Genomic DNA, 12388 nt, shown 5'->3' on the forward strand with positions numbered 1-12388 from the left:
GGTAGTCCACTTAAAGATAAGTTAGGATTTTTTTTTTGTCTCCTCCTTTCCTGCCTTTCTCCAAAGCTTTAATCCATTTCCCCACCATGTAGTTATTTCATTGACTATAACTAGAAAATACCATTTTGTCAGATTAAAAGCTCCTCTCATACCACTTACTTATTAGAGTTATGTCTTTCTTCCCCCACTCACAGTTAATTTGAGATGCAGAGATATATGCATCTTGGGTATATTATATACATGTTTAGGGCTGGAGGATCAAACCAGAAAATACAGATCTTGAGAATTAAGGCAAATAATCTGTGTTCTGACGTAACTGAGATATATTTCATTCATTGTAGCTACTTATCTTGAAACACAGCAAGCTTGACATAATGGCTGAAGAAAAAAGAGAAGCAATGTAAGCATAAATGTCTGAACATTTTAATATCTTTTTTCGATAAACATTACTAGAATGCCATGCATTTGGATCCATGTTTTTCCTGAGGAAAACCTGCATTCTATCTTCTGCTTCCTGATACTGCAGCTGGATCCTATTATAAGGGTAGGACACAACATGGGAAGCATGCCTAAACTTTTAAAGCTACAAAACAAAAGCTAATCTTCATTAATTAGATGTCTAGATTATGCAGATTGACCACTGTACTATTATATGTAACATGGTGAAAAACGCTATTATATGGTTTGTTGATAGTTCCACGTAGGTAATTTTTCTAAGCCTTATTTATAAAGATATTGTATTAACCACAAAGGCAGAATTTGGTGTCAGGTAAAAAAATCAGATCAAACTGTGACTGTGGTTGATGGCTGAAAGAATGCTTTACAACAAAGGCAAATGAGAATGCAATATGATGTCTTTCTAACATTTAATTCAAGAAAAATTTCATCTCCAGCACAGCTTAACCTAGAGCTACTACATAATGCAGATATAAGTGAAAGTATTAACAAGTCAATGATTTATAACTAAGACCCATATTCTCTGCCTTTGTGAAAACCATGGAATTGGATTAAGAGAGAAGCCGCCTAATTTTAGATTTAAGCAAATGTGGACAATGGATTCTTAGAATAAAGGGTAAGTCTGAGCATCACAAACCCTCACTTGATTAATGATTAGCTGTTTTAGTAAAAAGGAAGAACTTACGAAAAAATACTCATAGTCCATAATGTGGAAAAACTTCAAGATCTGGGAATCCAGATAAATCATGACTTTGTTTTTACCAACTTTAACCAAAGTCTTCCCAGGTGCTAAAGTCAGTACTAGAGAAAAGCTATTACAAAACTATTCTGTTAAGTAATTATCATCTTTGCTTCAACTTCTTATACCTGTGTCTATCCATGCCATCTATGTAATTATGTTGAGGGAAAACACTCCAAGCTCAAAAGAAGTGAACAACTTCAGTTTCTGCTCACACGGACCTTGTCAAGTAGCCAATGACTTGTCCTTTCATTGTGAGTGACTAATATCAATGCTGGCTCTAAAGAAAGACACTTTTCATAATCGCCCAACAATCTGCTAAGTGAAAACATATGAATGGGCTTAGGCAAAGCCTGCCAGGGGTCTTTGCTGAATGGAAAACAGGTGCTCTCATTCTGTGCCACGTAATACCCCATTTACCCCCAAGTCCAAAGGTTACAGGACTAATAGCTGCCTTGTGGTAATCAGGGAAAGCCAAGACACTAGCCCTGGTGAAACATCTGGGACGTATTTTACATACTTGCAACATATGCTTCAGGTTCAATTAAAGTGAGGCTTTGGCACATTTATTAATCTTTTTTACTTTTATCCTATAAGAGGACCCACTGACCTGACCCCACTATTATACCATATGAGAAAACAGAGAAATAATGAGAGCTAGAGGTCAGTACCTGCTCGTATGGCAAAAAACACACTTGTTTTCTTATGAAACTCCATTACTCATGACTCTATACACAAACTTTAAATGGAGGAACCAATGAATTTTTTAAAGTAGGAAATTACCCTTCTCCCACTCAGACACATCTGATAGCCAAGACTTAGATTTACCACTGCGAGAGCCAGGCGAGAGACGGAAACTGGTAAATAGAAACTTGAAGGATCCTTTCATGTTTTCATTTCTTATATTAAAAACTTTGTATTTCCAGAATATAAGCTTTCCACTCTAAGACTCTTCCCTCTATGATGCAAGTCCCTAAAAGTCTATTGTAAATTATTACATTTGAAATTTTATTTTTGTTCAATATGATTTTTATACTATCAATTGCGTTATGAGTGAAGAAAAGCAAAACCTTCTTATATATCACTCAAATAAAGGGCTGGATTTATGAAAATCAGCTCACAATCCTTTCATATGGAAAACACACCGTTTGTCGGCATCCTGTACAGAAGAATACAGTTAAATTCACACAGTCATTTAAGCGCTCGCTTTCAATCAACTTTGGTAACGAGACCTGAAAATACGTTAGAACCAGGGTGTCGATCTCAGACAACCAAACACTGGATAACAACAGATGCCACTCCAGAGATCTGGGGTTGTTTCCACCCTGGCATGTTCTACTTGACATCTATGTTTTGGTGAACTGGTTAACCAGGTTGTGCTAACGTCTAACAGTGCGCCACTCCTAACACCCTCTCTATTAAAAGATGACCAAAAAGGGAGATTAGTGGTATAGAATATCAACAAACTGGCTAAAAAAAATATAGGTTGACTTCAAGCAGGGGCACTGAAGTACTAGACTTCACCAAGGGTTTCCACTTATTAACATTTCTCGGGAAACGCCTGCTACCAGAATGGACCTTTAAGGTGGCTTTAATAATAAAGCAGCAACAAGCAAGGGAAAGTGGCCATAAATGGATGGCAGCTCAGCGTTTATCAGCAGAGAAATGATGATTCAGAGCTGGCATGTTGAGTTTAAATACAAGCTCTCTACAGCTCTACAACTGACCTTAACAATAAATCATATCATTTATTGCCAGAAGTGTATGCTCATGTTATTCAACATTAAAAACAAGCACATATGTGTTTTTGCAGAAAGGAGATTTTGTTACTTTGTTTGATGATGTTGCTAATGACTAAATGATGTCCAGAAGAAAAATCTCACATAAAATCTCTATGAATTTAAAAATGTTTGAAATAGCAGTAGAAGGGAGAAAGTGTGTGTGCGTGTATGTTTCTGTTTTCCTTCCAGAATTGAATATGTCAGGAAAAAAATCATTTGGGAAGTTAACTAATCACTGTGAATTGTTTTGACATTTCCAATGCTTGCTTCCAGCACTCAAATTCTTATACTGGGATATAAGTGTACATCTCTACTGGAATCAAAGGTCAAGGGCATAAATTAAGATACACTGTTTTTCTCCTTTCTTTAAAAAATTTCAGTGCTTTACTATAGCAGAAGTCAGATAGATTCCATGAAGGTCAAAATCTGGTTTTATAGGCTGAACAATGTGGAAATAATGAATGATATTTTCACTGCCCCCTCAGTCACTCCCCCCCTCTATCACACCCTAAGACTTTTTGGATTTTATATCTAGAAGTGCCCAAAGATGATGATAAACCAGCATCACTAGCCTCCTTGCCATAGAAAGCTGTCCTTCCGACCTCAGCCACTGCTGCAGTGGTGCAAGGCCATTCTGATTCCTCCTTCCAGTTGTCCGCTCTCCCCAGGGGACAACCAATCCAAGCAGTCCCAGAAACTAGCTGTTATTTACTGTGGCCACCAACCCCAAGCCAACCAGCAATCGAAACACGAGCCTCTCTGAACAGACTTTCCTGACCAAGGAGCCACGGGCCATTCCAAGTCTAAGCCAGGGCAGTGAGCACTGGGATTATTTAAGTGCCCTCTGGAGCCCTCCGCACACGTGTTCTTTTGCTGAGCAATTCTTGGAAAATTACAGATGACAATATCCATGTTTGACACATGCAGGCTGCTATTTTTTTTCACTCCTCTCTTCCCCCCAAGTGTAGCCTGATTTGTAATACTCAAGATAGGACAAATTTTTGCCCTTCAAAAACAGTTGTCACTGTCGTTATCTTCGTGAGAGCTATCAAGTTCCAGACAAGCTGAATTATTTTTTTTTGTTCCTGGCAGAAAAATATTTGACCCAGCTCTGGACAAAAGCGAAGACGATTTATAGCCCTCTCTCCCTCTTTGCAACATGCAGTGGCATTGTTAGGATGATAAACAGCACTGTCCAATTTTCTGGACTCAAACACTTCAACTCCTTTTTAACTGTCTGTGAAAACAGTGTCATGTCTACATTTCCCCATCCCCAGGTACCCAAGTGCTGGGAAAGATAATTACCTTGTCATCTTTGTCATCTTCTTCTTCCTCGTCCTCTAGCATGTCCTCCACTACCTGCAGACAGAAACAGAAGTCGTTTTCATGCTCTTAAAGGAGAGAATTTTGTTCTGTCATTTTGAACCTTTTAGAAGTGAAAACTTTATTAACATTTGAAACGGACGCACTGAGAGGGAATATCTGATCTAGAGACAGGGATTAGGAAAATGCTATGCCTTTAATTGATGAACACCAGGGAACTGAATCCCAGTCAGGGGAACCCTATTTGTGTGAAATGTTCTGTGACAATTTAAAGAATTGGAAATATGCATAAGGTAAACTAACACTCATTCGAAGGATGCTTTAAATCAGGAGATTTCTTTTTTTACCTACTCCACTGTCTATATTAATTAGGCACTTTAAATTTGGAGCTAGATAACTAGCAGAAAAGAGCTCTGCTATTTCTAATTTACTTGTCACCAAACCCTAAGATAAAAATCTATGCCTGTTCATGGATTCATGCTGGGAGCTATGGCATAAAGCTAACAATATCTTTCATGGCTCCAATTTTAATTCTGACATATAGTGTCAACTCTTGACCATCTCTGAATTACTTGTTCATTTTGTGGATTACCTGAAACTCTAATTTTAATTCTCTGCGATTTTACACATGGATTATGTTATGAGAATGAACATTACTACTGAAAGAAAAGAAGAGATGTATTCAATAATCAAATGTGTATATTATGTATATAGAACCCATGTAGATAGATATGCATGCATGTATTTTTTAATGGCTTCTGGTTTACCTACTTCAGCAGAATGGTATAGTCATTTTGGATTTGCCAAGTAATTTCCCCTTGCCTGGACCAATATATAACTACAGGCATTACAAATGAGACCTCACCCCATTTCAGGTGTTTTATCATGTTTTTATACACACACACTCCATGGAATCCAAAAATTTAAAAACTCTGGGGGGAGCTCTTATTCAGGTAAGTGCTAACTTATAACTGTATTTACTCCATTTGATATAATTTCTTGTGGTGCTTCTATTTTTTTATCCAGTATCTTTATCTCTGAATAAACTCGACAGAATCATGGTTATCAAATATTTTTAAACCTTTCTCCCAAAGCTCCTAACTTTAGAAGACAGAGATAGCTAGCTCTTCTTTCATGTGGCTTTAGGATAGAGACAGGAATATGCTATGAATGAAAACTTCAGTAACTAAGACTTACTAAACAAAGAGTTACATAAACTGAGATAATACGTCAGGACACTCAGTTATCCTAATAATTTTTCTCAAAGTTTCTAAAAGCATTAACGGATTTAAAAGAAGAACCCAAACACAAACTTCTAGTTCTCACGAACTGATATATAACTAAAAGTATCTGACAAACTGGGAAATTGTTCTTAATTTAATGTCATACTTTAAATCTTCTATTAAGTGGTAGAATCTGGTGGTCTTTCATTTGGACACTCAGCATTTCAAAAGAATCAGAGTAGCACAATGTTCTGTTTCCTTTATCGGGTTAGAGTTTACGCTAATTTTGGGGACATATAAAGTAGCTCAGCCTCAGCAAGAAAGGACTCTTGACATTCTAACTATACTCAGATACTCCATAAGCATTTATTACAAATGCCCTTGACCAAGGCACACAGTACTAGGGACTGTGGGAATAGAAAGATGGATAATACACATATACTTAATCTATAGTCATGTCAGCCCACAAGAGGCTTATAATCCAATAGAATTTAAATGGGGGCTATCAGATAGCCTTTCATGTTGACTTTTAACTTCCTGAAAATTTGAAGCATGCATATCATAAATATATAGACAACAATAGTGACAATGTATAACTGAGGTGCTGTATGCCAGACTATTCCAAACTGGGACCTTTGTGATGGAGGTTGAAATAGGAGAGGCAGTCACAATATTTCAGTACATTGTGTTGCATCAAAAGAATTCACCTAACACAGCAAGTAGCTAAACTAGAACTCAGACCCAGATTGTGGGATAGCACAGCCAGCTCTGAAACCAAAAAAAAAAAAAAAAAAAAAGGGAAAAAAGGAAAAGCAAAACAAAAACACGATTGACCTCTCACATGATTTTTTTAATGATCATACTTTTTGTATCTCTTATAAAATGGTGTTATAAATTTTAGATTTATATTAAGTAACATTTTAAGGTTGTCATTATCTATTTCTAAAAAATAAAAATTATATATATTCCAGGTATACAATATGATTATTTGATATATATTAGATTAAGTAATTTTTTCCTAAAATTACTCATGTAGACTCATATATCAAATATGGAAAGTGAAATGAATATTATACTTTTATTCTTATACATAAAAATCAAACAATATTTTAGGTGGTTATTGTTAAGAATGTATTGTGTATCTCTCCTCTTCAGTACTTACCATCGTACTACAGTGCAAGGAAGGCAGAATGGTTTCAGATTGTGCCTAGCAGTTCATAATAAGCATTCAAGAAATATTTGTTGATAGACTGAACAGAAGAAAATCTCATCTATGCTTCATATCTCTGAACATGCATTTTGGTAGAGGGCCTATCATTTATCTCACAGAACTCAACTAGCTCACCTGCAAAGACATACCTCCTAATCAATGATGCAGATTAATGAATCAAATATTCAAACTGTGCCTGGCAATAGAAAGCATGGATATTTAACTGTTACTTTAAGATTTGGAGATCTCCACTATCTTTAAGTTAATTTTCAAAGATTCAAAATATTATTGAACCATAAAAAAACCAAGAAGTTAATTTATGCATTTCACAAATCAGTTGCAGATCTTATGTTCAAGAAGGACTCAAAAGGTCTACAGAATCAGGCTCTTCATTTGCAAAACCCAAACTGTTCCCACCCTGCACAAGTGGGTAATTGGCTACGCACAACTGCCCCACAAATGCGCAGCCAGAATCACCCAAACACAACTATTTGCTTTTACATTTGGCAGAAAAGTGTTGTGTTAGCGAGAGGCCTTTGTGTTGTGTTGTAGCACCCGAGTGAGGGCTTTTCCCCTCCTCCAGTGACTTTTTAACGCTACAGCATAAACATCTACAAGTGAGGATTTATAATACAGATGGTTTCCTAGTGATGCCTTTAAGCTGCTTCAGAATGTATCCCACTGTTACAGTTTGCTCAGATGAAGCTTAAGGTGCCTTGGAAAATGGAGATGATAATAGCACCTTCCCCACAGTGTTGATTAGGGGTCCAATGAGACAATGTGTTTAAAGTGTTCAGCACAGTTCCTGTACCGAAGTACTAAAAAATGTGAGCTACTAATAAAAGTAGAAATAACATCAATTTAATAATATTTAAACATTAATTTTTGGAAATTAAATGATATATATATATTTTTTCCTGGGCAAAATATTCAGGGTTCTGAACGACATACACAATTCTGGTTGTTTCACTGACACTAAGGAACATATAAAGGGGCACAGGTAGAGTGGTGGATAAAGATTCCCAATTAAAATGATAATGGTTTCACAACTAATTTTCAGGCTTTAAGGGTCCAATGAAATGGATGGCTTTAAAGGCAACAGTGTCTCAGAAGCTGGGCTGTGCTCTAAGACATAAGCCCTGGGCAAATACAATGAATACAGAAACTGCAAACTGAGCTTTTAAAAACAAACTGTATATATCACTGAAGTGCATTTAAGGATTGCACAAAATTGCAACCTTTCCCAGAGAACTCAAGTAACACCTACTATTTAGAAAGAGTGCTGGAGTTTAACACTTAACTAAGGAAACAAATAAAATAAAGGAGTCCCAGTCTCAAATTCCAGCTCTTTCCTCTTCAAATAAAACCAAATAAGGGCTACATAGTTTTGTTTTCAAGTATACAAAGTCCAGTTGCCCAAACATTTGTCAGCAATAATTTAATAACAACACATCTGTAGGATTTCCTTGAGGAAAAAAAAAAATGAAGAGTGACAAAAATGCATGTGTTAGAAAAGATACATTTTTACAAAGTTGGGGTTTTTTTCCTCTTTTTGTAAGGGAGAATATCTCAGATTGGCCCTAGAATTCTTTTTCCAAATTATGCTTTCTGATACCTTGCTTGAAAGCAAGTAGTATTAATCAAACAAAAGAAGGGCACTAGGGAAATCAGAAAGATGTAATGCAAGCAGTTAAAAGTGACATGACCTTCTGTAATGTCGCCCGTCACAGACTTATATGCCACACACTGGAGGAAGGTCTTGAAAGAAACTGATTCTTGGTACTATTCCTTGAATGTAATACTAATAAAGATGACATTTTAAAAAACACACGTAGACAGCCCCAAATGCAGCGTTCCAGCTACATTACAGCCAAAGAATAAGCAGATAACACTATTTTTAGAAGCATAATATTTCTTCTTTCATAGTCCACATTTGCTGAACATTCGTCATTAACATATACAATATAATATGTAGCTGTATATTTTAAAAATCCATTATCAAAATGGAGCAAAACTGCATCTGAAGAATCTGTATGTTTTATACAGTTGTATAGGAGGTCTATTAATATTATGACTTTTAATTATAATTTGACACAACTAAATGCTTTATGATTTGCAAGGAAATAAAATTTTATTTGGCTGAAAATGTTAAAAATGATGCTGGTAATCTGAACAAAAATATGACAATATGTTTAGAATTACTCCACTAGACAAAGATGTATAAGGGAGGGGACCAACAGGATGCAGAAAAGGCAGACCAAAACAGTAAAAGGATGAGGAAAAGTAGATTCGGGTAAACTTCACTATTAAAATCATAACGGGACAGTGGATACTGAGTCCCGCTTTTTAATACTAATTTAGGGTGCATGTTTGAAAGCTAAAATGACAAAAGGGGGTTAAAAGTTCCATGAATAATTCTTAAAACACTTTGTATTATGATTTTCCCAGGGCTAAAGTCTTCCACTTATTTATATGTCTTTAAACAAAAAGGGAAAAATCTTGGTTATGTTACCTTTGTAAGATAAGTATTGAGTACCACAAAGCCAAAAACCCTGGAAAGCCAACGCTGACACAAACCAGTTTCTTTTATATGTTTACTTTTTCCCTCAGAAATAATCTTTGAATTAAATGGATGTTTTTCTATGTTCAGAATGAATAGTTGCACAATTCAAATTGCTTTACTCAAAACGGTCTATAAAAAAGCAACACATTTAAATTAAAGAAGAAATCACTGCTGTCCAGATGTGCAACTGCAATGTTAAAAAATTAAAGAAAGAAAACTGTCACAAAAGAAAGAAGTTTCATATTTAATTTTATATTCATAGAACATCCAAATGTGTACAGATGCTTATATTTGGATACATTACAAACTAAATGCTTATTTCCACTCTAGAGATATGGAGGAATTTGGGTAGAGCAGTTTGCTTCAACATGGTCTGGAGTTCATTTATACCATTTTGTGTGTACATAAACCAAGCAGAACAGGCATTTGTGTGCCAATGGACGTATTACATGTGCAAGTATCATATGAAATTATTGAAAGTCTATGAATTGAGAAGATGCATATAACCAACCACTCAGATTATTTCGGATCACTTAAAAGCACTGGAGGTTGGGCTGAAGACTTTTGTGGTCAATAAGATCATTATAGGTGCGCCTGTGCTGTCATTTTCACCACAGGACACCTGCACCTCTCAAGATTTTTGAGAAGGAACTTTTGCAAAATGAATGGTGCAATTAACCTGTACGTATAATTTACTCCACATCTGAAAGGATAATAAAACCCATAAACAGGTCTGGAATACACTGTTTAGTCTATCTCAAAAGCAACTGCATGTATGATGGCTGCTTAGTTTGATTCACGCTATTAAGAATTTGACCTTGGAGTATTTCAGCTACAGTAGTCATCAAGATAACTGAGCCACTAGATGTAACAATAATTAGTGTGATAGGCTTGCCAGTGAAGCTGAATATATTGCAATACAAAAGAAGGCAGACTAAAAAGAAAAGCATTATTACTTACTGCTAAAAGACTTCCGGATTTTTACAGAGACACTCAAATACAATTATTTCTTCTTGCAGAATGCGTTTCCTTGGCTCATTCTGGGAAGTGCCATGTTATAATTTAGTCTGATTCTTAATAGGAAACGTGGCTTTAATGTGGCTATCAGATGACTTTTGATGCATGCCACTGATTACATACGGCCTGAATTCTGCATCATCAACAACAGCATTCTTATTTGCAGTATAATATGCTTTGCTGTAAGGTGCAAGGACAGTAAATTTACTTTACTGGCCAAGAGTATGTAACCTTTTAGTCTTTGTCAGCTTAATATGCAGAAAAACCCTTCCATTAAGAAAGGCTAAATACAATATAAATTCTATAATCAGTATAAGCATCTTAAATGAATTTCTTTTCATATTTCCTTCTCAGTATTCTTAAATGTTCATTTTTATACTTAAACAAAGCACTGTGAACAGAATTCTAGTGTTTATTTGAACTATGTCTCCATCTAAAGGCTTCACAATGTATTGTATTTTCGCTTGTAGGGAAAATTCTAATCTTGGCGTCTTTACAATATTGCATGCTAATTTGATTGAGCAGGGAAAAAATAGGTCAACTATTAACTTGCAATGTGCTTTTTAAAAACTAACGCTTTCTTGAAGCAATATTATTTTTCGGGTTAAAAATTATACAAAAGGCCAAAAAATTGAATTGTTTAATGTGCTTTGCAAATGAAATCGAAAGATAGCTAGACTTACCACTAATGTGTTTTATAAAATTTAATATTTTCAAAGCAAAACATTTTTGTTCATTAATAATAAACAGATTTCAAATAAAAAAGAAAATTATATGCTTTAGCCTCTCTCTGTAAAACCAAGTTTCCATTCCAGAAGCACAAATTTGTAACAAAAAAGGGCACAATTTTAAATGTCTCAGTTTTTAAAAACAACCTTAGGAATTTTTTTTAAGTGTCTAATAAAGAGTCCACATTACCTATTTAAAAAATTTTCTGCAAAGCAGCAGGAGGGAGCTGCTATGATCTCCAGTCTTTTCCAGTCTTCTCAGAAATGTTCTTCACTCTAAGCCCATCAGATATGTTTGGGAGCATTAGAGTTGCAATAGGCAAGAAGTTCTTTTCAGGTAAATGTATAGTTTAGCAGATATAATAAAGGTAAATGGTACACTTCGGGAAGACTAGGTACTTTTAAAGAATAGAATTTGAAAACAAAAAAACATTAATCTTGGAGATTAATATGAGCAAACTTTTGAACCATATTGCTCTGTTAGGTTTGATTTACTTTTTACAAAAATTCACTGCTACTGCCTATTTTAAGCAACGTAATTGGGAGTAGTAGGGGGTGAGAAGAATAGGTGGACATTTGAAGAGAAAAATATTCTGATGCTAATTTGATTTTTCTTCTTCTTTTTTTTCCCTTGTGCCTAGAATATTTTGAGGCCTGAGAACATTATGTCAGAAAGTCTAACTTTAAAAATGGAGCAGATTTTGATGTCAAAAAATCATAGAAAACTTCAGTTTTTTCCTTGTATTTCTTTTCTATAAATAATAATGATAAAATATTTTTTACCTTTTTTGTAAAGAACAATCACCTCCCAAAAGACAGCCTATGTGGGTTTAGACCTACATTGGAACTGGAAAGAATGTGTGTGGTGAATGGTGAATTGTAGCACAAAAGCCTGCATGAAAAGGATGTTCAGGAAACCTCACACAAAACCTCTGTATCCATTTTATCATGAGCTTCCCACAATATAACACAAGAGCTCTATATTCTAGGAAAAGCTTGCCTGGTCCACTTATCATTTCAGCTTTATGTAGTGTACTGTGTGATTGCTAAATTAGTGCATAATGTATTTATAATATTTATAGTTCCAACATTTAGTCAAATAACCTTTATGTAAGATTTATGTTGATTTTTAAAAAATTTCTCATTTAATGGCAAATTATGAGGAGCGTGTTTCATAAAGATAATTCTCCATTTAAATTCATCAGTCCATTAAATATTAAAATTATGTTTCTGATGCAATCGAGAACAAATTTGTCCAGCTTCAGTGATTATTTGCACTCATAAAAATTAGGCTTGATTAATAAAATTTAAATGCTTGATTAAGTTGACATTTTTATGTTCTATTCTG

The 12388-nt window shown here is 35.0% G+C and overlaps 1 protein-coding gene across 3 annotated transcripts in view; it reads right to left on the reverse strand.

The window, feature by feature from the left end:
- Positions 1 to 12388, reverse strand: part of MCTP1 (multiple C2 and transmembrane domain containing 1) — a 534361-nt gene that overhangs the window by 72842 nt on the left and 449131 nt on the right. For all 3 annotated transcript variants that reach the window (XM_029217598.1, XM_029217600.1, XM_029217599.1), the window contains one exon: positions 4282 to 4335. In XM_029217598.1, coding sequence (XP_029073431.1) covers positions 4282 to 4335 — 54 coding nt within the window. The remainder of the gene's footprint in view (positions 1 to 4281; positions 4336 to 12388) is intronic.

Source organism: Monodon monoceros, unplaced genomic scaffold (genome assembly GCF_005190385.1).
Source record: "Monodon monoceros isolate NGI ecotype Baffin Bay Population unplaced genomic scaffold, NGI_Narwhal_1 Super_Scaffold_12, whole genome shotgun sequence".
Taxonomy (NCBI): domain Eukaryota; kingdom Metazoa; phylum Chordata; class Mammalia; order Artiodactyla; family Monodontidae; genus Monodon; species Monodon monoceros.